Source organism: Erpetoichthys calabaricus, chromosome 6 (genome assembly GCF_900747795.2).
Source record: "Erpetoichthys calabaricus chromosome 6, fErpCal1.3, whole genome shotgun sequence".
NCBI lineage: Eukaryota > Metazoa > Chordata > Cladistia > Polypteriformes > Polypteridae > Erpetoichthys > Erpetoichthys calabaricus.
Window position 1 is genome coordinate 140,806,863 of NC_041399.2, and position 27,646 is coordinate 140,834,508.

Genomic DNA, 27,646 nt, shown 5'->3' on the forward strand with positions numbered 1-27,646 from the left:
CTTCTGCATAGAGACCTGCATTTTTCATTTATCTGGACCGTAAGAGAAAGTTAATCAAATAAGTCACAAAACCTCATTTCTTGATTCAAACTGTGCAGTTGACACTCAGGGTGGTGCTTTCCACATACAGAATCTTACCTTAAAATGAACAGCCCAGTTGCCAGTGCCTTGGTGTGTGCGTATTTTTCAGTTTCAGTTTTCAAATCAGTTGGCCCTTGGTCTCTTAATAAACACCAGACTGATGCTGTGTATCGCCAATTGGTTTAGAAGAAACCAGGATAGAGGACTCGAGACTCAGGATCTGCGCCCCATGCAGTGTTAGGTTAAGTTAGGTTTGGGAGCATGCACTTAAACTAAGGAAGCACATCAGACAAAGGGTTCTCAAAGTCTGATGGGTGTCGCTAGATATGGACATCCACCTCTGTCCACCTTTGTCCAGCATCAACTGTCATCGTATTTATAACACATATTTAGGCAGGATGCTCGACTTAAGTAACAACATAACCCCTGCATAAGAAATGGAGCATTCACATCAACTGAAAATGGAAACTCCTATATTTCCTACATGACAGGTTTACCATTTCTAAGAAAACATTGAATATATAAATGGATACTTGGTATTGAGCATTACTGCACATGCCACCATCTGTTTTAGAGTTTCATTACGTAAAAGAGTTTTTGGATTTTTTTTTCTCCGCCTTGACTAGAAACATTGTTTTTGCTTTTTTAGTTTTTAGTGACCATTTGTTACATGTTCTGTCTGTGTTTGTTGCCCATATGATTCACTCATTCTACTTGTTTTCAGGGTCTGAGTCACTTAATTATTCCCTCTGTCCTGTCAGGAGCCTCAGCCCATAGTATCCCTGTAGGACAGAGACACCACAGCCATTTTTCACAGTAGGCATGATATTTGCCCACGTTATTAACTACGTTTGGTTTCTAGCTGCTACACTTGGGCTGTGACAGGCGACACAGTCTTGGTCTACCTTGTGCCGCCTTGTAATTTTGATAAATAAGTTTGTCATGTAATGTTTTAGGCCAAGTCTCTCTTCCACAGGAGCTATGCCAGCAAAGCACCACAGTGAATATACTTAAACACCTCCGGAAAGATTCATCTTGTTTCTGCTAAGCAACTCTGTCAGGGAGTTCACTTGGTTTTGAATGTGTTTCCAACCTCGCTGTTCAGTTTGAGAAGAGTATGCTCAATATATACCCATTCCGCCACAACACTAAAACCACCTGCCTAATATTGTGTAGGGTACTCCTTGTGTCACTAAAACAGCTGTGAGCCATTGAGGCATGGCCTCCACAAGACCTCTGAAGGTGTCCTCTGGTATTTGGTACCAAGACTTTAGCAACAGATCCTCTGCATCAGGTAAGTTGTGAGGTGGGGCCAGCATATCCTACAAGTGCTTGAGCAGATTGAAATCTGGGGAATTCGGAAGCCAGGTCAACAACCTGAACTCTTTGTCATGTTCCTCAAACCACTACTGAAACATTTTTACAGTGTGCTCTGCAGCAATCTTTAGGTAGCTGACGTGTGTCAAAGTAACATCCACAACAAACCCAAGATTTCCCATCAGAGCATTGCCCAGAGAATCATACTGCACCTGCTGGCTTGCCTTCTTCCCATAGTGCATCCTGCTGCCATCACTTCCCCCAGGAAATCACGGGTTTAGAGTTAACCTGGAATTATCAATAGAGGAGAGTGTTGCAAATTAATCACATTTGGAGAGAAAAGCATCAAAAATCTCTGGTCACACCAAAACTACTCATAATTTAATAATTAAAAATGGAAACATTTTAAAAACTATAAACAACAAAAATCAAAATGTCAAAAATAAAGAGTACTGAAAAACCAAGAACAAAAGGGCAAAAATCATAAATCGAAAATACATACCCCTGTGTATCCTGTGATGACACGACAGGGATTCGTTCTTAGAACGATGGAAGGTACAAGCAAGCGTCTTCTACTCAGATAATCAGCTAGCTGCTTATTGGGCTGATTACCTGCAACTAATCGTACTGTGCGGCTGTGCATACTGCTGGTTACCTTCAGCGACACATGCGCATGACAGCACAAAATGATACGTGGGCAGTATTATTCCTAATAGTAATGGCTGCTGCATTTTCATCCACCTCAAAACTAGTTTGCTCCATTCGTAAGGAAGGAACAAAAGATTCAAGGTGAGAATTAATTGAAATTGTGCTGAAATGAAAATTTTACGGGTTTTACGGAATATGTTCACTCATATCTGCAGAACTGCAATAAGTGGAGACCACCATAACGTGAGAACAATAGGAACAAAATAAATGCAAACTTCAGAAAGTAAAAGAACCAATTACAGACTAAGGTTAATGGGACCTGGTCCGTGTACTTTTTGGTATTTGAAATTTCATTTTAGAAGCAAAAACAAAAAAACGAAAATGAAAGGAATTCTCAGATTTTGATTTTTCATCAAAGATGAAAATTTTAAATGTGAAAAGATGTGAAATTTTAAGTTTATGACTGCTATTTGTTACCACAGAATTGAAAAATACCTTATTTTCCCTCATTTTATTCTTTGATCAAAAATCAAAATCTGAACATTCCTTTCATTTTCGTTTTTCCGTTTTTGCTTCTAAAATGAAATTTCAAATACGGTCAGTGTACTTTTTGGTATCTGAAATTTTCAGAAAATATCATTTAAAAAAGAAAAATAGACACTTATTTGATTTTCAACTCAGTGGGGAAAATGAAAAACGCAAAACAATTACTTTTTTCCTTTTGTTCTTTCGCACATCAGAAAAGAAAAATGCAAGAAATGAGAACGAGAAAACGCCCTTTATTTATTTTGTCTGAACCAGAAGTTTTTGTAGGTCAACAACCTGGACAGGTAATGTGCCATTTGCAGCAAACACTGGTCACTGGTGTGTGGACTGGTTTGCAAATTTTGTATTTTTACCTGAAAGATGCGACTCCGTTTTTCTGCAGTCATGTCCTCCTCCCGGAGTGTCACTCTTGTACTGTTCCAAAAAACGACGTAATGGCCCATCCTCTGCTGATGCCAATGTAACTTCAAGGCCCTCGATCGATGTTTTGTGAGGAGGACTGTTCGGTGCGCACGTGTCGTCAAAAGTCGAGCAGAAGTACTACTTCTGGTTTCAAACAACGAAAATGCGTCTGTTTTGTTGTTTTTGAGCTATTACACTTTCATTATTTGAATCACAAATAAATCCAGAAAAGTATGCGTAATTTTAAGTTTATGACTGCTATTTGTTACCATAGAATTAAAAAATACCTTATTTTCCCTCATTTTATTCTTTAATCAAAAACAAAAGTCCTTTCATTTTCGTTTTTTCTTCTAAAATTAAATTTCAAATAGGCCTACCCAAAAGTACACTGACCAATGACAACATAGAAATTCAATAACAGCTAAAGTCTGTAATCCAAATGTGCACAATCCCAATAACAAGCAAAAATTCCAGAAACCTGAAAGTCAAAAGTTGACCACTGAACCAACCTGAATTGAAGGGGCCTGAGTTGCCTCGAAAGCTTTGCATATTGTAATCTTTTTAGTTAACCAATAAAAGGTGTCATTTTGCTTGACTTCTCATTGATCACTACAAGTGTAAATTTTTAATAATCTTGTTTGTTTGAGGAATGTTTGTGTGGCGTGAACAAATTAAGCATATCTCTTTAGAAAAATAAGGAGATTTCTTTCTTATATTCAGTTAAGATATTGTGAGGTATTTGTATGGTCAGTAAGATCTACAAAGTCCCAGAAGAGACCGAGGTTATCGAGATATCCTGCAGTAAACTCGTGCTGAGGAGACTTTATTTTTTTCTTTCTAGTCCAGTTGCTGACCAGCAGAGCTCTTCACAGACACCTAAACAAGCCTGGCAGAAGACTTTCCACACATTTGTAAATTTTCTAATGTGTTCTGTCTGTGATTAGTTTGCCAGTTAAAATAGCTGGTTTCACTAGAATTGAGCTGTTTTTCCCAGTTTGAAAAAAATAAGACCTGTTCCTAAGCTAGTGCAAGACGGAGAATGGCAAAGAATGGTAAAGAGTGCAAAATGGAAGGTAATATTGGATTCTTCTACTTGAGCTACTTTACACAATGAGCTAGGAAGGTAGCAGAGGTAAAGCAATTAGCTTACATCATGAGCAATGGGATTCTATCCAAGAAAAGTCCAAATGAGTGACTGAGGATCAATGGCAATCCCAAGGGTAGACAATCAACATGTTAAAACAAAGGTGCAGTAGATACCAAGAAGGGAACAAAGCCAAAAGATGTTGCTGCTGGAAGGTGACGCCTGCTTATAGGTTGTGTCTGCTCCTCGACTAGTTTTAGTCTGAGTTTGCAGATATTAATCCAGTCTATAACTTTAACAAATACGAATCCAAAACCTGTGCAGATTTGCTTTTTTGGAAAGTGGCCTTCACTCACAATCTATAAATGTAAGAACTTTCTACAGACATTCATTGCATTTATGACTCATTCCTATACTGTAGGGTTTATTCCCTCTTACCAGCACACAGTTCTCATTCCTGAAGAATAAATTGTGCTTGACTCATCTTGATACTTTCATGTTTATTTCACAAAAAACAGTGGTATCTATCCTTCATAACTTCAAGTCTCTTTACCAACAGACCAAAATTCATCAGGATTCAAGGTCTCTGGTGTGGCATAGAGGACATGGCCCTAAAGTCCTAAAGACAGGAGATCAGCCACTGGAGACAGAGAGCCTGTGTAACGGCCGAATCACTCTTCAAAACCGGCAGCTACACCACCAAGACCCGTGGCCTGGCAGGTTGAGGACGTTAGACCAGACAAGCCATACTTCTTCCAGATAAACCTCACCCTAATCGACAATCAAAAATAAGCCAAAAAACAAATGTAAAATAATAAAGTGAGTATATCTATCTATCGATTATAAAAAGAAATCCTGTCCTGGAAAGCAAAAAGGAAGTCTACGATACGTGATCTTCTTGGAAGACATTTTAAAGACCCGCGAGACCAAAGACCTACTTACAATCTATCAAATAGGACAATAGGCAGCAAAACATTCAGTCTTGTGAAGGATTTGAGCACACACAGATCCAGGGCTCTCAGCGCATATAAAGCATATAAGGACAGTACTTTATAAATTAAATGTCGACATCTAAGCGAAGAAGAAAGCAGCGAGGAGCAAAGAGACTCAAATGCGTTGGACAGAAAAAAGAGCAAAAAAGAATAATCGAGGTGCAAATTCAGAAAATAAGGAAAGTAATTATCAGCCCGGAAAAGTGGAATGGAAAAAAAAGCACGTCCAATCTGGCTCAGAATTAAAAGACAATGAGTAAGAGAAAGTGGAACTTCATAAAGACGTTTACAAACGTTGACGCTAAACACGTGCAGAGCAGGTTAGAGACCATGAAACCAGTGAAATTAGAAAGGCTCAAAAAAAACAAAAAAAAAAAACCGGCGCTATACACATGTGGAGAAAGTTAAAGGACTGCGGTGGGTTGGCACCCTGCCTGGGATTGGTTCCTGCCTTGTGCCCTGTGTTGGCTGGGATTGGCTCCAGCAGACCCCCGTGACCCTGTGTACGGATTCAGCGGGTTGGACGATGGATGGATGGATAGAAAGTTAAAGGATATGAAAGTAGGAAAATTAGAAAATATAAAAAAAGAAAGTAAAGACCGCAAACAATCTGCCTCATTTAACTATGCACCAGTCTAACTTTGGTTTTGCACAATAATTACTACACTATTGCACCTTAACACTTAATTCTACTTTATTCACATAATTTTACTTATTTATTATGTTCTACTATACCGTTATCTTTCGATCTGTGACTTTTTGTTAATCTGATATTCTTCTAACTTTGCACAGTTTTTGATAAGCGGATCAGGATGCATTTCACTGCGTGTTGTCCTGTATAACTATGTATGTGACAAATAAATAATCTTGAGAACTTCAAAAACGGAGTTTACCGCACATGCATTTATTGGTTACTTTGTTCATGTATATATATTTATCTCTCTGCTTATTTAAACAGCTGCATTTACCCCAGGAGTCAAAAACGTTCTGTCTAGCCCTTGTACAAAAACCAGGACAAAAGCTGGGGTATCACCTTGGTAACTCCATGTACTTTTGGAACTGTGAGAGGAAAATAGCACGACTTTACAGACAGGAGTCCAATGCAGAACTCTACTTACTTTTTTCCATCCATCCATTATCCAACCCACTGAATCCGAACACAGGGTCATGGGGGTCTGCTGGAGCCAATCCCAGCCAACACAGGGCACAAGGCAGGAACCAATCCTGGGCAGGGTGCCAACCCACCGCAGGACACACACCAACACACAAAGCACACACTAGGGCCAATTTAGAATCGCCAGTCCACCTAACCTGCATGTCTTTGGACTGTGGGAGGAAACCGGAGCGCCCGGAGGAAACCCACGCAGACACGGGGAGAACATGCAAACTCCACGCAGGGAGGACCCGGGAAGCGAACCCAGGTCTCCAGGTCTCCTAACTGCGAGGCAGCAGACTTACTTTTTTACTTTGTAAAAAAAACTTATTAACTGCTGATGATGTAGATCGTTTTGTCTGTGCTGAAATTCCAAACAGAGAAACCTGTCCTGACCTCATTAAAAAGATTCAGCATATTGGGACTCGCAAGATTACAAATATTGTTTTTACAGAAGTTCTGAAATAAAAGTGAAACTAATGAAATCGCAACAATTCAAAGAAAAAAAAATCTTAAAAGTGTGTATCCAGAAAACCAAACACGGGGGTTGGCGAGCGAAGCCCCCTAGTATTGATAAAAAAAGAAATGAACAAACTCCAAACAATATATATATATGTATCATACCCCAACCAACCCCAACATACCATTCAACACCAAAAGTGTCCGGTGGAAAGTAATAATAAAAAGAAAAGGTGCAGCATAAAGTTAATATTCAATACAAACCCTCCCTTGAGCCCACACTGAACATGAACTCAATAAGACACACACAAAGCACGAAACGCACATACAAGTTCAGAAGATGTAACGGAAAATGGATAATGTTTGTGAACCTGGAAAAACAGTCCTACGGAAATTACACAGAAGAAAATGATTGCTCCTCTCCCTAGACAACAAGAAACAGTCTCACCGTTCTTATCCTCGATACGTGGCATAATCCAGAACCCCGGGGTTTTGCAGTGCAAAGATGTTGTTTTCGGCCATTGAAAGTGTCCGGTAGACAAAGGTGTGAATGATCTCTCCTGTCTCTGTAGTGAATTGGTGGTCTAGTAGAACGGGCTGTTGGGTTTTTTTTTTTTTCTTTCTGTCCTTCCATTTAAATAGCGAATGACCGGATGCAGGTGATGGGATTGACAGGACCAATTATCATGAGGGACCACGGTGCCATAGTGTTCTCCTTCCCCTTTTGTTTCTAGGGGAGCATATTTACATACACACAGACCATGTAACCAGGACAATGCAATGAAAGACAGGACTTGGCACAAAATACATTTACGATGACATTAATCATGTAGCACCGCTACACGCTTACCGTTTATTGGAAAGAATTTGTGAGCCACAAAAAGATCTCTATTGTCTAGAGGTGACAGTAGAGAGCAAGTCAACTGGCAAATTTAAGCAAATGCACCTAAAAAAGACACAGTGATCAAAAAGAAAGCATTTACTTTTTGTAATTAACATTTACTAACTATTAAGGTAAAGATTCGGTTACTTTGCACTACTATGGAAATACTGCAGGACCCAAATTTTTTGTGGCGCAGGACTAAAATTTAAGAGAAGCGAGCAGATTTGTGTGATTAGACTTAATTCCTGTGGTCAGTGTACATGAACCCGAGAAAAGTCTTGAAAAAATAAACAATTTATATCTCTCTATTATATAAAAAAAATCCTGGGACAAGACGCAACGTGACTTTTTCAGAGAGATACTTTCGAGTCCTGCAAGACGAGACTTTGTGCCAAGAGATTGAACCGCGCCCGGAGCCAGAAATAAAAGATAAAGAGCAGGTTAGAGATAATGAAAGTACTAAAATTCGAAAGTCTCAAAAAAATGAGAGTAAAGATCGCATTAGTATAAACAAACGGAAATTAATTATTATTTGGTGAAATAATGAAATAGCGAAAAGAGATTGAATATATTGTTCGGATTTAAATTTTAAGTCGGAGACTTGTAGATCGTCTAATTCGTGTTACCATCAGGGAAAAGTAGCGTTTCTCTCCAATGCAGAGGCGTATCCGCGAGAATTGAAAGATTTGTTGTTTGGAGAAAGTGAAATCCACACACGCGAGTGGCAGAGACGCAAAGTGGCTGGCACGTAGCTCAGGTTGGGCGGTTGGCGAGCGAAGCAAGCAGGGGGTGAAGCCCCCTAGTTATATATAAAACAGTTGTTTTACTATTATAATTGATCTCATTGATGTTCTAAACACAATTGTTTCACAGCGAGAGCACACACAGTTACAAATGAGAAAAGAGTGTCAGCTTTTGAGTTCAAGCCACTGCTCTAGTGGTGACTTTCAACAGGTCTCTTCATCTCCGTCTTTATGTTTCGAAGAACGTTTTATTGGTTTGGTTTAGTTTTCGACCAAGAGACCTTGTTCTGAAGGAAGATACAGTATTTATCACTTAATGTGTCATGGAGTTGCTACTTTTATCAGTTTTATTACATTACTAGTTGATTTGCTTCCCGACCATTCCACTTTAAATCAACAGGATGGCTATTATCAGAGCAACAAGGCAGACACAGAGGTGTTTGTTTGAGGCTGAGGAGGCAACAAGTAACCCGTTGCATTCCTCTTCCTTTCATCTTCTTCTTCTTTCGGCTGCTCCCGTTAGGGGTCGCCACAGTGGATCATCTTCTTCCATATCTTTCTGTGCTCTGCATCTTGCTCTATTACACCAATCACCTGCATGACATCTCTCACCACATCCATAAACCTTCGCTTAGGCCTTCCTCTTTTCCTCTTCCCTGGCAGCTATATGTGCATACTGGCATTACAAGCCCAACACTCATTTTCTGTGGGAATACAGACATGGCAGCATTATGGGCTTTACACAGACATAACTCTGTGATGCTTAGCAATGCAGAGCTTGCAACTGATGGCTTTGGGCCATCAGTGAGAATGAAATCGAGACAGCAAGGCTATAGGCAAACAGAATCAAATCAATCACTCTTGCTGGATGCGCCACATTGTGTTCTTGGAGACTTCAATCCAGTATTGGTCCCAGGATTTCATAAAAGTGTAGGCGTAATGTTACTTTTATTACTACTAAATATACATTCATAAATCCAGTCATACTAATGTAAACAGTATTTTTTGCCTATCTTGAATATGTAAATCCAAACGCAAATGCTGAAGATAAATGGCCTACCTACCTTTTGACGTATCAGCCCATCACAAGGCACTTCCAGCCACTTAACACCCGTTATATTTTTGAGTAGCATAGCTTTAGAACAGCAAACAGTCCAATTAGCATTTTTCCGTTCCTTGTAATTGGTGTATGGGTTATGGGTAAAGCCTGAGAACTGGAGAAATTTAGCAGACCTGGGTAAAGCCGGAATAACATACGAGTTTCTAAGTTTACCCGGGTAATCTCTTTGGATAATGCAAGCTTTAACCAGGTAAGGCTAGGTTTATCCAGGCCTTTGGGATAATGTGAGCATTATCCAGGTAATGGTGGGTTTGTCCAATTTCTGGCTTTACCCGTAGCGTATGCACACCTGATACGTGCATTCCCAGTCTCCAAATACATGAGTCAATCTGTCTTCAACTAGCTTATTACAATAATGTCAAAATCGTTCAATATCCTCTACTACAACCACACACACTGTTATCCGTTAAATGAGCCACTAAGCTGTGCAACTGAAGAGAACTTTCAACCCCATTGATTTGGTGACTTATGGATATCAGACAAATCCGTGACCTGGCCAGTTGGTCAGAGCCTGTTGGCTGGGTTGCTGTAGATTGTCCAGCACACTCATTGCCATAGAGAACACAGCTCTTGGGCTTCCATTTAAGAGTATTTGCATATGTTTCGGTCACACCATGTAGAAATGACACCACTTTTTCTACATGTAAACACGCTTAAATAAAAGTCTGCAATGCACACATTAATCACATCAGTATTGGTTGATTTGTAATTTTAAACTGTGGAGAAGAGGGGTACACTGGCTAAAAATGTGCGTCTTTCAAAAAACTATGGAGGGTACTGTATGTCTGCCATTCTTCCCCAAGCTCCTCAGATTCCCTTCCCTCTGTATTTTACTCCACTTTCTTTTTATTTCCGTCTTCACTCTCTACACAAGTCTGTCTACTCTCCGTTTACTGGATAATCTGGCAGCAAAATGACAGGTGAAATTCCTCAAGTACTGTAACACTTCACATAAAGGAACACTAAAACTTATTTCCATAAAGCTTACATAAGCAGATTCTGAAAAAATGGTTGAGATCAGCTAATTTATCGATCACGTATGATCATTTGGGACAGCCATTGATCGGAGCTTCACAAACCCAACAGATATGAAATCTCTGCCCCAACCAACACAGTAACAATTAGATCCCCAAAGCTCTACACTTCTTCCTTCCCATAGTTTCTGCGTAAACACTTTTAATATAAACAAGACAGACCAAGTAAAAACTAAATCTCAGGACCAGTCAAGTCACTCATCCCCAAACATCTGTGCATCAGCTGGAAGCCATAAAGTGGCAACTACAACGTATCAATAACCCCCACCTCCCAGTTACCTCAATCACTAAGAAAAAAAACAGGAAAGAATGAAATTCAAAACACTAACTAGTCTGCCAGAAGCAGAGACGAGAAGACCTTTAAAAGGTTCAAGAATAGGGGAAACGTGCCAGTAACACAAAAACTGTCTATGGCATCCAAAGCTCATTTCATATCGTTGAAGTGGACGTGTCTAGTGGCACATGAGATCTTTAGATAAACAGATACAGCTAGAATGGTCACAGACCCACCTCATAAGCTCTTTCCATCACATAATTACAGACATGGTCGAAAGTACTGGTACCCTTCCACTATTTAAAAAAGAAATCACAATTTTCTGAAAAACAAGCTCAAAGTGACAAAAGTAATTGGTATCCACCATTGCAGATGACTCTGCTTTTCATTAAGGACTTTACACATTGAATTTAAAAAAGTAGACAAAATGGCATGGACTGCCCTTTGGAGGCAAGTGAGTGCAATCAAGGGCTTTCTGTAGCATTGAATGAGACTTCTACACTTCTCAACTGGCAATTTTGTTCTTCTCACTTTGATCAAACTGCTCCAGTTCTTAGGTTTCCAACTGAGCATTTCTGCTCTTTCCATTGATGTTCAATTGAACAAACTTTAGGACTCTTTTCAACAATTCTTGGGTATTGTTAGATGCAGGTCTTGGGTCCTCATCCTGCTGGAACACTCATGACCTGCGAATGAGACCGAGCTTTGGGACATTGGGCAATGTTTCCCTCAAGCAGGCCCCCTTCTGACTTCATTGTACTCTGCACAACATTATTGAGCTTTCCCGTTTCACAGTATGGATAGGGTTTTGCTTTGTAGGCCCTTTTATGTCCCCAATGAACATAAATCTGCTGTGACTCACCTATGAACTCTAACCTAGTTCAGTCTGTACCAAGGACACTATGACTTGTAAACATGCATTTTAGAAACACCAGATGGGCTTTTGTGCATCTTTCAAAAATTGGGCCCACTTAACACTTTAAATTGCAGTACCTTGATCTTGGAGGTCAGCCTTAACCGGTGTTAGTATTTTCCATGGTTCTCTCTTTTATACTAGCTTTCTGCTCAATCTGGGGTCAAATTTTCCTCTTGTGGCCACATCCCGGGGAAGTTGACAACAGTCCCATGGACCTTAAACTTCTTGGTATTAGCTACCAAGGTCACAGGAACATGAATCTTTTAGATATTGAAGCCTATCACTGCAATCCAATTATGACTCAACTTCTAATAGATCCCAATAACTTTGTCTGTGCCATATTCATTTGCTTTATTTTTTAAAATTAGTCATATGAAAAAGTTTGGGAATCCCTCTTAATTTTTGTTTATCAATGGCTGAGCTTTCAACGTAGCAACTTCCTTTTAATATATGACATGCCTTATAGAAACAGTATTTCAGCAGTGACATTAAGATAATTTGATTAACAGAAAATATGCATCATAACAAAATTAGACAGGTGCATACATTTGGGCACCCCGACAGAAATATTACATCAATACTTAGTTGAGCCTCCTTTTGCAAATAACAGCCTCTAGACCAGTGTTTCCCAACTTCGGTCCTGGGGACCCCCTGTGGCTGCAGGTTTTTGTTCCAACCAGATTCCTGATCAGCGACAACACCCGATAGCACTGATCTCATTTAATTAGCTGGTATTATTTCTCTTTTATTCTACATTCAGAAAAGCACAGCAGCATGAGTTTTACATTTAAGACATTTAGAAATATTTCTGCTTTTGCTATAGATTTAAATGCATAACTCTTTTGTTGATTTCATTATATTTTGCCCTCTGTGCAGTTTTTTTCCCCTTCATTGTATCTTATTAATGACAATTAAAAATGAGCAAAGCAGACACGCTGGCAAACACTGAATAGTGAAAGGCTGCAAAGTACTTTAGCATCAGACCCACCAATTAGTAAATAATGGATTAATTAAACAATTAGAACAACCTGGAAAAGTAGAATGAAAATCAAGATGAAAATATTAAAAAAATATACATTACCACCATTGGTAGATTTATATTTGGTTTATATATATATATATATATATATATATATATATATATATATATATATATATATATATATATATATATATATATATATATATATCAAACAGTTTTCTAATTTCTATATTGTTCCCAAAACACAGAACTTGGGAAATAACATCACTTAATTAGCCCAGGAGTCCAATTAAAAACAGAAGCTGGTTGGAACAAAAACCTGCAGCCACAGTGTGCCCCCAGGACCAAGGTTGGGAAACACTGTTATAGACGTCTCCTATAGCATCTGCATTCTGTATGGAGGTATTTTTAACCATTCTTCCATACAAAATCTCTCCAGTTAAATTTGATGGCTGCCAAGCATGGACAGCCTGCTTCAAATAATCCCATAGATTTTCAATGATATTCAAGTCAGGAGACTGATGGCCATTCCATAACATTGCACTCTCCCTCTGCATGAATGCCTTTGTAGATTTCGAACTGTGTTTTAGGTCATTGTCTTGTTGGAATATCCAACCCCTGTGTAACTTCAACTTTGTGACTGATGCTTGAACATTATCCTGAAGAATGTGTTGATATTGGGTTGACTTCATCCAACCCTTGACTTTAACAAGGGCCCCAGTCCCTGAACTAGCCACACAACATGATGGAACCTCCACCAAATTTGACAGTAGGTAGCAGGCATTTTCTTGGAATGTGGTGTTGTTCTTTGGTGTTGCAAGTAATCAGTATTGAGCAGTTACATGCATTCAAATCAGCAAAATTACAACGGAAACCCAAACTTTTGCACAGCCAGTTTTTCACATTTGATTTAATTTCATTCAACTAAATACTGCTTCACTAAAACTCTTTGTTTAGAAAACACCCCAGCACTCAGATGTTCCTAGGAAATGAAAGCCATACCACGGTTATCTTTTTTTGTCTATCAGTGTTCAATACTCCGATTAAATCTTCTGACTTTTTTTTTTTTTTAATCACTTCAGACAGTACAGTAGTGTTCAACATGAAATCTCTGTTCTAAAAGGTAAAGAGAACTGCTTCACAGATCCATTAGCCACCAGAGGTCACTTGGGACTCAAAAGGTATACTGTGTTACTTTAACATCAAAGGTGAAGCAAATGGTATGTGACAGTTCATACTTTGATCACAACAATTAAAATAGTGTTGCTCAGGCCCTTCATTCATCACAATGGTGCCAGACAATATTTTGTTTATCAAGACAAAGAAATTATAGACAAAAACTGGCACAACTAGTCTTTTAAACATTTTAATAATGGACTGCAAACTCCCATTCAAAGAACTGACATAAAAGCAAATAAATGTACAAACTGGTTTGACTTTAATTTCAGATGCAACTAAAAAAAAAAAAAATGCAGCTTCCTCATATTTTGCCAAATGTACATAACTCCCATTCAAACAGCATATTAACACTTATCTGTTAAACTTCCTGAGATTTACCATCCATCTGCAACAGGAAGGGGTGGGGGTCAAACTACAAATTAAAGGGCTAAAAAAAAAAAAAAAAAACCCACATTAAGCTGCCCACATTTCAGTTTTCATAAACAGTGAGGCCTTTAATTTACAGACATTTTGGCTTGATCGCATAATGCCTCAGACATTCAAAGTTTTATTACTTTTTAATATTCAGTGGTTATTTTTACTTAAAAAAAATAATTTGATAAGAAAAACTTTATGACAGCAGAACATAAAAAGTTAAAACACTAGGAAACAAATGTAACATTTGGAAAAGCAAAATAAACTGGAGGCACATTTCAGCAATGTAAAGTTAACCAGGAACAGTTTTCTCCTCAAATCAGGCAAGAGACTCCGCGAGCCTCCGTGTATCAAGTTACGTTTGCAGTGTAATGTCATAATCCCATCTGTATGCTTGAGGCATACACATAATGCGAGTAATCATTTTAGTTTGGTTGACTTGATTTATTTAAAGCAGTATTCATCTTCATTTCTGATGTAATCTTTCAGTATCAATGAATACAAAAGTTCATAATATTTCAGGAATTTATGGCTTCATTCTACTGAAGCCACCAATTTAATAACGCCCATCCCTAGATTTAAACATCTAGCTGGTAATATTTAATGAATCTTTAAAAAATGGCTGAAAAGCAATGTGGTGTCTTTCACCACAATTCCCACACCTAGCAACACTGATTAAGCGTGTTTTAAACTTTACTGACAATGTTCATGTGGGTTAGGCTAAACATTGACACCGTAATCTGATGCAAGAATAATTTTTTATAAAAACCATGTGCACAGCAGTCAGGATACCAATTTTTGTATGTTAAGGCCCACCACTATTCCCCCCCCCCCCCCCCCCCCAATTATGTTCTCTGGGCATCAACACATTTTCAATCTACCACATAATGGACTGAGTTAATGTGGGTGGAAGTTCTCGTCACAGCTACTCATCGGATCCTGCAGATCTTTTTTGTGCCCTCTTACGTGGAGACCTCCGTGGTGAAGCTTTATCTAAAATCAAAAAACAGGTATTTATTATTAAAAATGTACTTGTGTAACAAAAAGCAATCCAACTCTTACAAGCGGACTTGTCCATATTAAAAGAGGTAATACTGACAGCTAGGTGTTGCACAGAATCTAACAAGGTCATACATAGTTGGACAACTCCAATAAATAGAAATGCTAAATGATGAAAAATGGGAAAGATGCAGTCAAATATCAGTACAAAACTAGCTATCAATTCTGCAGGAGTGTTGTACCATTAGCAACAAGTGAGGAGTCTTTTCATTAATAAATATCACAAAAGGTTAAGGCACTGTTAGTTGTTAGTTTATTACAATATAAACAAAGAACAGCAGCAAGATATACTTTGGAAGTAGTCACTTTTTGTGACACTAAAAAGGTACATTTAATTCTCACAACTAACTTTCTACCACTATAAAATGTACAGCATAAAAGGTTAGATGCATAAATCTTGGCATAATTATACTTGTTAGTTTCCAATTACACAAAGAAAAATCTGACATCTCACCTCGTCTGCTTTGCACTGAGGGCAGAATGTAAAGAAAGGAAATTGAGAGATAGCAAATCAGTGTTAGAATATAGAAAAAAGAAACAGCAAGTCTATCCTTACACATGCAGCAAAATGTCTACCAATAGCAAGAAATTCATTGAAGGAATAAAACAGTAAGATTACTTTTCATCATAAACATAATTAAAAAAATATTTCTTATATATTATATATATTGCGTACATATACATACACACACACACACACACATATACATACATACATACATATATATCCCCTTAAGCTAACCCCCTCCCCCAACTTAATGTTTAAACTTCTTGCACCCATCAGTAAAGTGCAATGATCTTGACATAAATCTGACCAAATGTCACCAAGAATGATGATCCTCAATGACTGCTAAGGGAAACTGACAGCAACTGCTAAAGAATCTTGGTGTCTAGATGCTTGCTTTTTTTCCTGAAAGTATCTACACATGCACCTAAAGTTAAAATAGCTATGACACATTGAAAATGCACTACTGGTATACTGTTTTAGTCTAATGCAGAGCAGACATTATTTACTCTTGCATTTCCACCTATGTATTAAACCATAAACTACCTATTTTTGAAAGCAGACCAATCTTAAACTTGCTACAAATCATTAGTAACAGTTTCATAGTGCCTTTGCTTGCATTAAGAAACTCCCTCTTCTTTCTTATCCCTAATTTTCTTTGTATTATTAAAGCCTTATCACTGAAATAAAAAAAAGACATGAAAACAAACATGCATTACCCACTAATACATTGCATTTGAAAAATTGCATATGTCTATAGTTCGAATACAAAATATATTTTGTGCCCATCATATAAATGCAAGTCAAACAATTTCACTTTTACAAGTCTAATCTGCTGCCTAAAAAATTAAAGAGTTAGATTAATTTGGGAAACAGTTGTGTTAGGCAATGTTTAAATGTAATGCACTAGCAACCAGTAATGAAAATGCCATGTAGCTATTAAGAACTGCAAAAGCACATTTACATTTTCTAAGAGTAAATCAATATGAACTACAATATGCACAAGATTATCAGACTACTACGGCAGTAAAAGGTACTATTGTCAAACTCTTTCTTTTTGTCAGGCAAATTTGATTTTTCTTCGCTCAGTTTTTCACTGCACAAGAGCCCCATATTTTAAAGAATGGGGTACAGGTGGAAAATAAAGTTTCCATATCATACCGAGTGCATTCAACAAATATTTCTGGTCTTTTGTACCATACACTCTACAGTTATTGTAAACAAAAACTTAGATGAACTATTAACAAAAAACAACTGTCTAATAAATAACAGACTAAAAACTAAAATACAAAACTATGAAAAGTAGCTGAAAATAAATTACAAAAAAATATTCATTCTTGTAATTCACCAGCTGGTCTTGCGCACAGGCCAACCTGCACTGCAGCGGTTTTGAATTTAACCAAAATATATGAATAAATGACCTCTTTACATTATCCTTGTGACAATTTGTCCACCACTAGTTGCATGCGCTCTGTCACAGAGTTTACATGTATTCCATGAAGAGCAGCTAGCAATGGTGAAGGGCTGTTAGAACAGGGTCTGAGGTGGCTAAAGAAGAAAGCAGTTTATTATGTGAAAATAGTGATAATTCTTTAGAAGTTGAAAGTGATGACAGGACAGATTCCAATTCTAATACTGAAGCATACAAGCATAAATGATACTTTATGATGCCATTTCTGAAATTGGTATCACACAACCGTTAGGCAACTTTTAAAGCTGCTGTTCACTGGATCTCCAGGCCTCAAGATAGACATTACAAGGTACAGATCTCTTACAGAATTTCGGTCTGTACATAAGTCACAGAATGTTAAGTCAAGGTCACATTACGCGATTTAAAGTCATGGGGTATACCAGAAATGCAGTCACAGATATTGCCAACTTACACGGCTGAAACCGCTGCCCATGTCACATTTACCAACATTCAGGCAGGGTCATGTTCACCCCTTTTTGTGAATGTCAATGACATGCTGCCTGATGGAGCCAGTGCAGTACAAAGGGTTAACACGTCCGAGAATTCTCTGCCCTTGCTTTAGTTTTTCCCTTTCCATTTTGCATATAAAATACAACACATCAGACAGACAAACCTGCCGTTTGTAGAAAGTAGTAGCAACTCACTTGGTATGTCAGTCACATTAGGCGACTAGCTTCACATTACATGCCACCAACTAGCAAAGATTATGTAAATGAAGAAGGGTGTAATGGGGGGGATGAGGGTTTGGAAAATCACTGGAAAAGTCCTGTAATGTGACATAGGCTTCACATGTTGACTGTGACTGAGTGCAACAGTTGAGCTGCTGGCTTAGTTTGCACTTATTAAATATCAAGGCACAATTCAGAAGCCTAAAGCTGAAAACCACAGAAAATCACGAGTAAAAAAAAATTCAATTTATTCATTCAGGTGTTTGCATTTTGTTCACAACAATTTGCACAGAAGAACTACTTTTTGAAAATAAAATCATTCCTTGACAAACCGATAATGAGAGATTCATAAGAGTCTATACACCCGAGCTGAAGGTTTTCACTTTTAAATTTACACCTGAAAATTCCCAATATTGTGAAAATAAATTGGTCCCAGAATGTTTTAAATTTTTTCTCCTTACTTTCATTCTCTCTCAAAATAGAGATTTGTTTCTTACACTATTCCTTTAGATTTTCGATAAATTTTCTAATTTTCCTGAAAAATGTTTCCACTTTGTCATTAGGGGTTGTTGAAATGAATTAGATTGATGAGCAAATTCAAACCTTTCAAATTAAATCTACAACACAAAGTGTGCAAGTAGTGAAGGGATACTTTCTAAATCTATTGTCTGCTCTCACTCCCTGTTCAAGAACTGCTTGGTGTTCTTGTCTCGAAATATCCCTAAACCTTGACACTTCGTACTAGTTTCACTGTGGTTCCTTCAGTACATCTAGGTGGGGCCTGAACAATTGCTCAAACTCAAGAGATTTAGCCTTTAAGTTAAAATATATGCTGCACAATATGTTGGGAATGTAGAAAAGTGAACTGTGCAATGGAGAGAGTTTCCTCACTTTTCCTCTTTTCTTTGCAGTATTAGGCTACTTTAGCCATTTCTTGTTGCTTTACTCCAGTTACCTTTGATTTGATACTTGTGCATGCAAAACTGCAGTTTGCTCAGCACAAACGATTAAAAAAATATATGTATATGGTTTTATTTGCCTCGTTTTAAAAAAGGGATATTGCTCTCTAAACAAACTTCCAAACCCATTAAATCTACAGTTGTTTGACTGCAAGACAAAAGTTATTACACAAAAAATAAAACTTAAAATACAGCTAGAAGACCAAGTAAAACTAACCTGAACTTCAAATATCAGAAATACATAAATAAAAGTTAATATGTAATAAACTATAATAACCTTGGTAAACCTGTTACTTCACTTTGCATAATAATGTAAATGCGCACAAAACACAGCCCCCAAAAAACTAAAGCAAGTATTTATAAATAGTAATATTAGTTCTCAAAACAGCTGTGGATATAAAAGGAAAAGGTAATGTAAACAAAACAGGAAGCTGGCTTACAACACCACAGATTGCAAGGCTAATTTATGAATTGCCCAGGAGCTTATAGCTGCATGAACTTAAAAAGCATTCTTCTGCGTACTGTTTCATGTACATCCGTCATGGCACAATGCCTTTTAGAACTCGTGGATTCATGGTGCTTCACAAGAGAATCATTTGAAAAACATAAAACAGACTTCTTTGTTTCTCCTATCCTGTTGCTATGCAATAATTTCATGTCATGCATCACATTAAACAAACAAACAAAAAAAAGCTGCCACCTAGGAGCCAACAAGTTACTAGTATCACACATTTATAACTGCAAACAACCAGAGCACTTCTCCGTTTAAAAGGCAGACTGTTCTCTATTGAGTATTAATATAAAAGGGGTAACAGCATGATTCTTCCAGCTGTGGTCTTTGCAGAGAGGAGAGATTTTAAGAAACTATTTTCGACAAAAATTTCTAAATTGCAGCATCAGATTTTAAATTAAAAATAAGGAAATTTATTAACAAGCCTTAACAGCTTTAGAAAGAAAACCAACAGTAACTATGAAGATTCAGAACTATTCTTGAAAAACATTTTCAGAATTTGAGTAAATAGACAACAAGTTAAAAAAAAAAACATTTAAATCATATGTCCTTTTAAAATGTAAAAAACATACTAATCTGATTGAGAGTTTCTTGAGGAATCCAACTCATATCCACATCATTATGGCTGGAAGTACCCATTTCAACCTTTGTTGTTGGTCTCCGTCTCTAAATATTTCCAAATATGTAATAAAAAAAAAGTATGCAAATAAAACACATTGAATAAAGGAATATTAAAGGTCAATTCATAGCAAATCTTAAATGATTTCAGCAAATCTAAAAAGATCAAATATTACCTTTCTAGATTCCAGAAGCTGGTGCAAACCAACAACAACAAGAAGCCCAAGTCCAGAAAGGAACACATACATGAAGATCCTTAATACAGGGGGAGAGAAAGAGAGAGAGAGAAATTGATTATTTACATATAATAAAATGAAGGAAACATCTAGGCAAATTTTCCAAAATTAAGTTGCTTGGCCACAAGAAGCCATCAGAAAGACTTAACCTGAATGAGTCAACAGATTCTACTAGTGTCTGTAGCTGTACTGAACTATGCGACATTATTCTTTTTTTTTTTTTTATATTTTCATTTTATTAATTTTCATTGTAATCATTCCATACAAACAGATCAATTAATAACCCAACAAATTTGAAGACAAATCAAACCCCACCCCTGAGAAAGGAGAGCTTAGCTAAAGGAAAATTGCTTAAGGCTTTTTAATAAGGCAACATTAAACAAAAGAAAGGGAGAAGTAAATATCTATGTAAATAAGAGATGGAGAAGGGAGTTAAATGCGGTAATAGTTATTTCTCTTATTCTAAAATAATATTCATTAAATCCTGCCAGGTTTTGAAAAAAATTTGTACAGATCCTCTGAGAATTTGATTTTTTCCAATTTCAAATAATATAAAACATCGGTTTCCCACTGACTTGTAATAGGAGAATTAGGATTCTTCCAATTTAACAAAATAAGTCTGCGTGCCAAACGTGTAGTGAATGCAATCACCGTTTGCTTGTCCTTCTCCAATTCAAGTCCATCTGGAAGAACATCGAACACAGCTGTTAGTGGGTTAGGAGGGATTGTGACACCAAGGCTGTCTGAGAGGCACTTAAAAATTTTTGCCCAAAATGATGTTAGTTTGGTGCAGGCCCAGAACATGTGACCCAGTGAGGCAGGAGCTTGGTTGCAGCGTTCGCAGGTTGGATCCTGCCCTGGAAACATTTTGGACAGTTTTAAGCGAGACAGATGGGCTCGATATATAATTTTTAGTTGAATAATTCTATGCTTTGCGCATATAGAACTCGAGTGAATTCTCTGCTTTGCTACCTTCCACTCCTTTTCTGATATATTGATTAAGAGATCTTTTTCCCAATGTCCTCTTGGATCTTTGAAAGGTAGAGACTCTAATAGGATTTTATATATTGCGGAAATAGTGTTTATTTCCTCGAAATTGAGCAGTATTTTTTCCAGCATTGTGGAGGGTGCAAGGTGGGGGAAATCGGGTAATTTCTGTTTAACAAAATTTCTAATTTGAAGATAGTAAAAGAAATGTGTAGCTGGGAGGTTGAATTTTGAACGTAAATGTTCAGAAGATGTAAATATGTTGTCTATATAAAGATCTCTGAGCATTTTAATCCCAAAACTTTTCCAGGTATTAAAAACTGGATATACTTGCGAAGGTTGAAAGAGGTGGTTCTCTTGCAGAGGTGCCACAAATAAAAGATTTTCCATCTTAAAATGCTTTCTAATTTGGTTCCATATTCTGAGTGAGTAAAGCACAATTGGGTTATTTGGTTCCATATTCTGAGTGAGTAAAGCACAATTGGGTTATTAGTATATTTGCGATAACTTGCATTTATTGGAGAGCAGAGCAGGGAATATAAAGTGGTACTACAGGATTTTACTTCTATTGCGGACCAAGCCTGTGTATGTTCATTTATTTGTGTCCAGGTTTTTATGTAAAGCCATGCCACCTTCTGCCTGAGGTCTTTGTAGGGTCGCTCTTCAGATACATGGGTGTTTTGAGTTCCAAATGAATGAGGTTTTTGTTGAATCTAACTGTTTAAAAAACAATTTATTGATATATATTGGAGTGTTTTGAAATAAAAAGAGGAAGTTTAGGAAGGATATTCATCTTAACAATGTTAATTCTTCCGGCTAGAGTGAGATGAAGGGTTGACCATCTATGCAAGTCTTGCTTTACTGGTATTGCATTGTGAACTTCTTGTTTATGAATTTGTTGAGCTAAAAGCTTATTAGCTTTTTCTCCGTGTTCATAGTAATGCTGTCTAGACTTATAAATAAGTTGTTCAGTTTCTTTAGTTGTTAAGATGTTAAGTTCTGTATGCAGGGCCTGCCTTTTCCTGTGGAGAACTTCATTTGGATGCCTGGCTTGTTCTTCATCTATTCTAGTAATTTCATTTCTTAGCTCTGACACTTTCTTGGTTTCTAATTTATTTCTGTGGGAAAGATGAAATAATCTGTCCTCTTAAGAAGGCCTTTAGAGTTTCCCAGAGTGTTCCTACAGAAACCTCTGTGGACGTGTTTGTCTCTAGGAAGCAAGGTTATTATAGTTAACGAAAACTAAAATCAAAACTGAAACTATTATTAAAAAAAACATTTTCGTAAACTGAAAATAAAATAATTAACAAAACCGAAATGAAAAACTAAAACTAAACGAAACTATTAAAGTAGCTGGAAAGACTAACTGAAATAAATAATAATTTACTAAAATATTTTTAGTTTTCGTTTTTGAATGAATATTCTTGCCGTTAGTCTTTAACCCTTGTAAGTTTTAACTCTTAAACAGAAAGTCATCCACCACGAGCCGCCCGCATATATTCATCCAGTGAACGGTGGCTGGTGACGGAGGGTGGCTGCTCACGCAGCATTTGCGGTGACAGAGCAAGCTGAGTGCGGGTGCGTAAAGCGTGAGAAATAGAAAGCGATTTGCGTGCCGCCTTTCTTTGCGCTTGTTGTATATCAAGATGTAATTCAAACGGCTGAAATCAGAATGTGCTTGTCAACAAAACATTTACCATATGAACAGTAAAAATCATGAGTGAGTAACGTTACAGTTTATTTCTCAGGTGTCTGCTTTTTGTTGATAGCAATTCACCTGCCACTTCGCACTGGAGAAATCGTTTTTACTTTCTCATATACGAAGTATAGACAAAGTATAGTAATCATGAAAAAATTCGACCATGATATTTTGATGCATCTTGACATTTTAGACTAACCAGTGTCCAACAATATTGTTTTTTGGAATTGTGTGTGTATGCGTGTGTGTGTCTGTTTGTGCATAAACAAGATAACTCAAAAACGCAACTAGATAGATGGATGAAATTCGGCATGTGGTTGTTACGCTACAATTATAGATCTGTATTAACTTTTGAGCCAAATCCATCACCCGGAAGTGGTACTTTACCTGAACACATACTCGATTTTTTTTTTTATTTATACAGCTGCAGAGTCCGATTTGTTCCACTTACTTTTATAATAATTGTTCAATATATTATTAATTTGATTTGTTGTTGATGGTTCCTTAATGTACATAATATAAAAATATAATCATTGTCTTGCAGTTTACTCCTCAAATGTCCATCCCCATATCTGAGTATACAAGAAAATCGAGGGGAGAGCACTCCCGGTTTTTGAAAATAAAACAGCACTGATCAAGAGATTGACTAGGTCATCATACAAGATCAGCATATTGTTGCTGACCAGACACTTTTGCTTTAAAAACATTGTTTAACAACAAAGCGATACAAACAAAGGTAGACAGTCTGACAAGTGATGAAAAACTAAACATACTAATGGGTTTTTGTATTTATTCCATAATTATTAATTTATCTTTTTCAGTTCATATTCACAACTCAAAATACCTGATATTGTGAAAGTAATCCATTAGTAGAATTATATTTTAAAATATTTGTCTCCCTTTTTTCAATGTTTTTCTCTATCTCTCATAATAGATAGTTGAAATATCATATTCTTTTTGTTCTTAACATCAGCCTTATCATACATATTGCATACCAGGGATTTTTTCCTGCCTTGCATCCAAACCTGCTGAGGTAGACTCCAGATTTCCTGCAATCCTACTGTGGATAAACAGGTTTATATAATGTATATGTTGTTCTTAATCTCAGACTCTCTGAGATCTCTGTTGTTTTGTGTCTGTCCGTACTCCTATTACCTGCTCTTGCTCTTCTCATTATGGGTTTACTGTCCTTTATGGTGGTCTATTCAAGTCTCACTGCCCCTAACCTTGACACTACATGCTTGTTGTTCTTTGTTTCCCTCAATACAGCTAGGTGGGGTCTGCACACTCATTCAAGTCTAAGAGCTCTGTTCTTCCTAAGCCCCTGTGATTTTCATGAGAAAATATTTTAAAAATGATAAAATTGTGTAAAATTGTTCATATTCAGTGTCTAGTTTTGATTATGCTTTTTTTTATCAGACAAAAACAAAACCAGTTAGTAAACCAGGCAGTGTAGTAAGCTTCCACTAACATTAAACTCATATCCAAATCTGTTAAGTGTACAGTTCTGTCTGATTGTGACACAAAACTAACTCCGTAGGCGCTCCATGCCATAATTACTAAAACTAAAACTGAAACTAATATATATAAAAATAAAATAGAAATGTCTTTGTGAAATAAAAACTAAACTAAAAACTAAAAATACACAATGAAGGAAAACTAAAACTAAACTGAATTTCCAAGTAAGGTCAGAAAAAATATAGAAATAAAAACTAATATAAAAAGGCAAAACTATAATAACCTTGCTAGGAAGAAGCTGATTTGTTTGGATATAAATTCTGTGCAGTTCTCGTCTGCCAATAAAAGAGGGTTAAGACGCCATCTGCGAGGTGTGAGTGTGAGGGGGCTTAATGATTTTAGCTCCAACACTAGAGGGGCATGGTCAGAGATAACAATTGTGTCGTATTTGCATGATTTAATTGTAGGCAGGAAAATTATTATCTATAAAAAAATAATCAATTCTTGAGTAGCTATAATGCACTGGTGAGTAGAACGAATATGTTCTTGAGTTTGGGTAAGAAACCTCCAGGGGTCTGATAAGTTGTGATCATTTAAAAACTGTGTAATTATTTTTGCAGTATTAGATGTCGTCCCCCCCTGTCACAGGAGTCCTATCTAAGAGTGGATTTTAAAACACAATTAAAGTCCCCAGCCATTATAATTTTATGAGTGTTCACATTGGGAATGGATGCAAATAGATTTTGCATGAATTCCTTATCATCAACATTGGGTGCATAAACATTTATCAAAATCATTTTACTGTTACATAAGTTGCCCATGACCATCACATATCTCCCTTCAGGGTCCGACACTACATCTGATACTACAAATGGAACTGTTCTATGTATGAGAATTCCCACCCCTCTAGTTTTCTTGATAAAGCTAGAATGGAACATTTGGCCAGTCCAGTCTTTTTGTAATCTGAACTGATCCTTGGTTAGTAAGTGGGTCTCCTGTAAGAATACTATTTTATAGTTTAGGCCCGTTAGGTGAGAGCATACTTTCTTTCTCTTTAATTCGTGATTCAGGCCTTTAACATTCCAGCTCACAAAGTTAACTGTCCCATCATGGAGACATTGATTCTGAGTTTTTAATGTCATTTTATAGTTTTAATTGTTAATATGGCAGTTTTAATCTTAGTTTCAAGATTCCCCAGGAGTTATTGCATTTTAGCCTATTGTTGCATTGATATTTATAATTATAAGGATTACAAGAATAGATGAGATATAACCTGCTCTCCTTCTCTCCCCCCCTTTATCCCCCCACCCCCCCCATTTTGCCTCCCACATGAGGCTAGATCCCACTTCGCGATGTCCCAGTCCTCTGACATACGACGAAACAGAGCACGTCCAAAACAAAACAAACCCCACCCTGCAGCGACATTAGAGAATTAAAACAGATATCTTTTGCAGCTAAATTCTTAATACTATCTGCCGAAAATATTATCATTAACAGTATTTAAGCTTGAAATAATCTTCAGCGCTTTTAAGTTAAGATATTAAGATTAAAAAAAAAAAAAAAAAAAAAATCAACCCTGGGAATGATTTTAAAAAACTAATCTAGGATAAACCTGGTAATTCCTACTGTAATAGTACTGTATAATGGTGATAGTATAAATAGTAGAAAAAGTAATAAACCAAGGGTATGATGTTAAACAGTCTACTTTAAGGTATAGTAGAATAAAAAAAAAAAAAAAAAAAAAAAACAATCCTACTTTAATTACTTCCACATTTTCACACTCACGTCTATAACTCTATAACTCTGATTAAAACATAAACATATAAAGTCCAGATAAAGAAAAGGATGTATAATTATAATACCAGTCTCTTTAAACATGGATCAGGAGAGCAGATCATAGGTCCTTCCCATGCCTTGATAGAATACGGCTCCTTATTAACTTTCAAAAAAGTGTCGGAAACAGCTTCTTTAGTTCCTTTTCAGCTTCTTCTTTGCTTAGGAAAATATAATAATGATCTTGAACTTCCACTTTCAGTTTGGCGGGATACAAGAGGCTGTATTTGATATTGGCTTTCCGGCTGACTTTTTAATGTCAATGTAGGATCTGCGTTTTGCAGCTGTTGATGGTGAGAAGTCGGGGAAAATACGAATAAGTTTATTTTCAAATATAATCTCTTGCTTGTGTCTGAGAAGTGCCATCACATCAAGCTTACATCGTAGTCTCTCGAAGCGGACAATTAAAGACCTAGGTTTAAAGGTGCTTGGTCTGTTTGTGCGATAAGCCGTGGCTATCTCAATGTCGAGTTTAAAGGCCTCTTCAATTATTTTAGACAGTAATTCTACTGCAAATTTCACTGGGCTTAAGCTTTCTCGTTTCTCAGGTATACCCTCAATCTTATATTATTTCTTCTGCACCCATCCTCCAGGGCTGCAAGTCTGTCTCCAAGTTTTTTTGCATTCGGAATTCGCAGCTGTGGCTTTTTCATCGGCGTTAGACGCCAGTTGTTCCGCTGTTTCAACTCGAGCCGTGAGTCCCTGCTTAACGTCTTCCAGCTGATCTGAACGTCATTAATCTGGTCAGCAAGCATTTTCAGTTTGGAATTAGTTTCTTCAATGTGTTCCACTAATTTCTCCAACATGCCTTTAAAGTTCACGTCAAAACGTTTAAATAGACGTGTTTCCTTATCTTTGTTATCCTTCTTGAGATCATTCTTGTTATCTTTCTTAAGCTCATTCATGGCCGTAACCATGGCAGTGGCCAGTGTAGCAATCATCTCTTTCAGTTCGGACAGTTCGCTTCGGCTTTCGTGCTCCGCGAGTGGAAATGCAGCTCCTTTCACAGCAGATGCTGCAGGCTCGTGATGAGTAGATGAGAGCACATCCTGCAGGGCCTTTTCTAGTCTCGAATGATCCTCAGAAATCGGCGATCCATCGCGACCTGTACCACTTGCACCTTCGCTCCCATTTTCACTCTCGACTGGAGACGATACAATGGAGCGGGGTCCCAGGAAATCTGCGCATTCGTCTGCCTGTTCCAGGTCAGTCTCCGTGAGGCCATACCTTGCACTCAGGCCGGAAGTCTGTCCAGACTTTGATGCAGCTTTAAGTTTCTTTTCCGGTTCTTTCTGACTTTTCTTCTTGTTACTCATGCTTGTATATTGTAGTGGAAGTTCCTTGGTCGGGATAAATACAGGATACCTCTAAATAATATGAAATACGCGGGGAAAATAAAGCCGCTGCTAGCAGAG

The 27,646-nt window shown here is 37.2% G+C and overlaps 1 protein-coding gene across 2 annotated transcripts in view; it reads right to left on the minus strand.

Annotated features, from left to right (window-relative positions):
• Nucleotides 1-15,063: 15,063 nt before the first annotated feature.
• The window catches only part of ssr1 (signal sequence receptor, alpha), a 48,609-nt gene continuing 36,026 nt past the window's right edge, over nt 15,064-27,646 (minus strand). The window contains exons 6-9 of one of the 2 annotated variants that reach the window (XM_028803959.2): nt 20,195-20,273; nt 19,973-20,066; nt 15,741-15,755; nt 15,064-15,220 (exon numbers count right to left, since the gene is read on the minus strand). In XM_028803959.2, coding sequence (XP_028659792.1) covers nt 15,153-15,220; nt 15,741-15,755; nt 19,973-20,066; nt 20,195-20,273 — 256 coding nt within the window. In that variant the 3' untranslated portion in view covers nt 15,064-15,152. The remainder of the gene's footprint in view (nt 15,221-15,740; nt 15,756-19,972; nt 20,067-20,194; nt 20,274-27,646) is intronic. The other variant, XM_028803960.2, reaches the window with a different exon arrangement.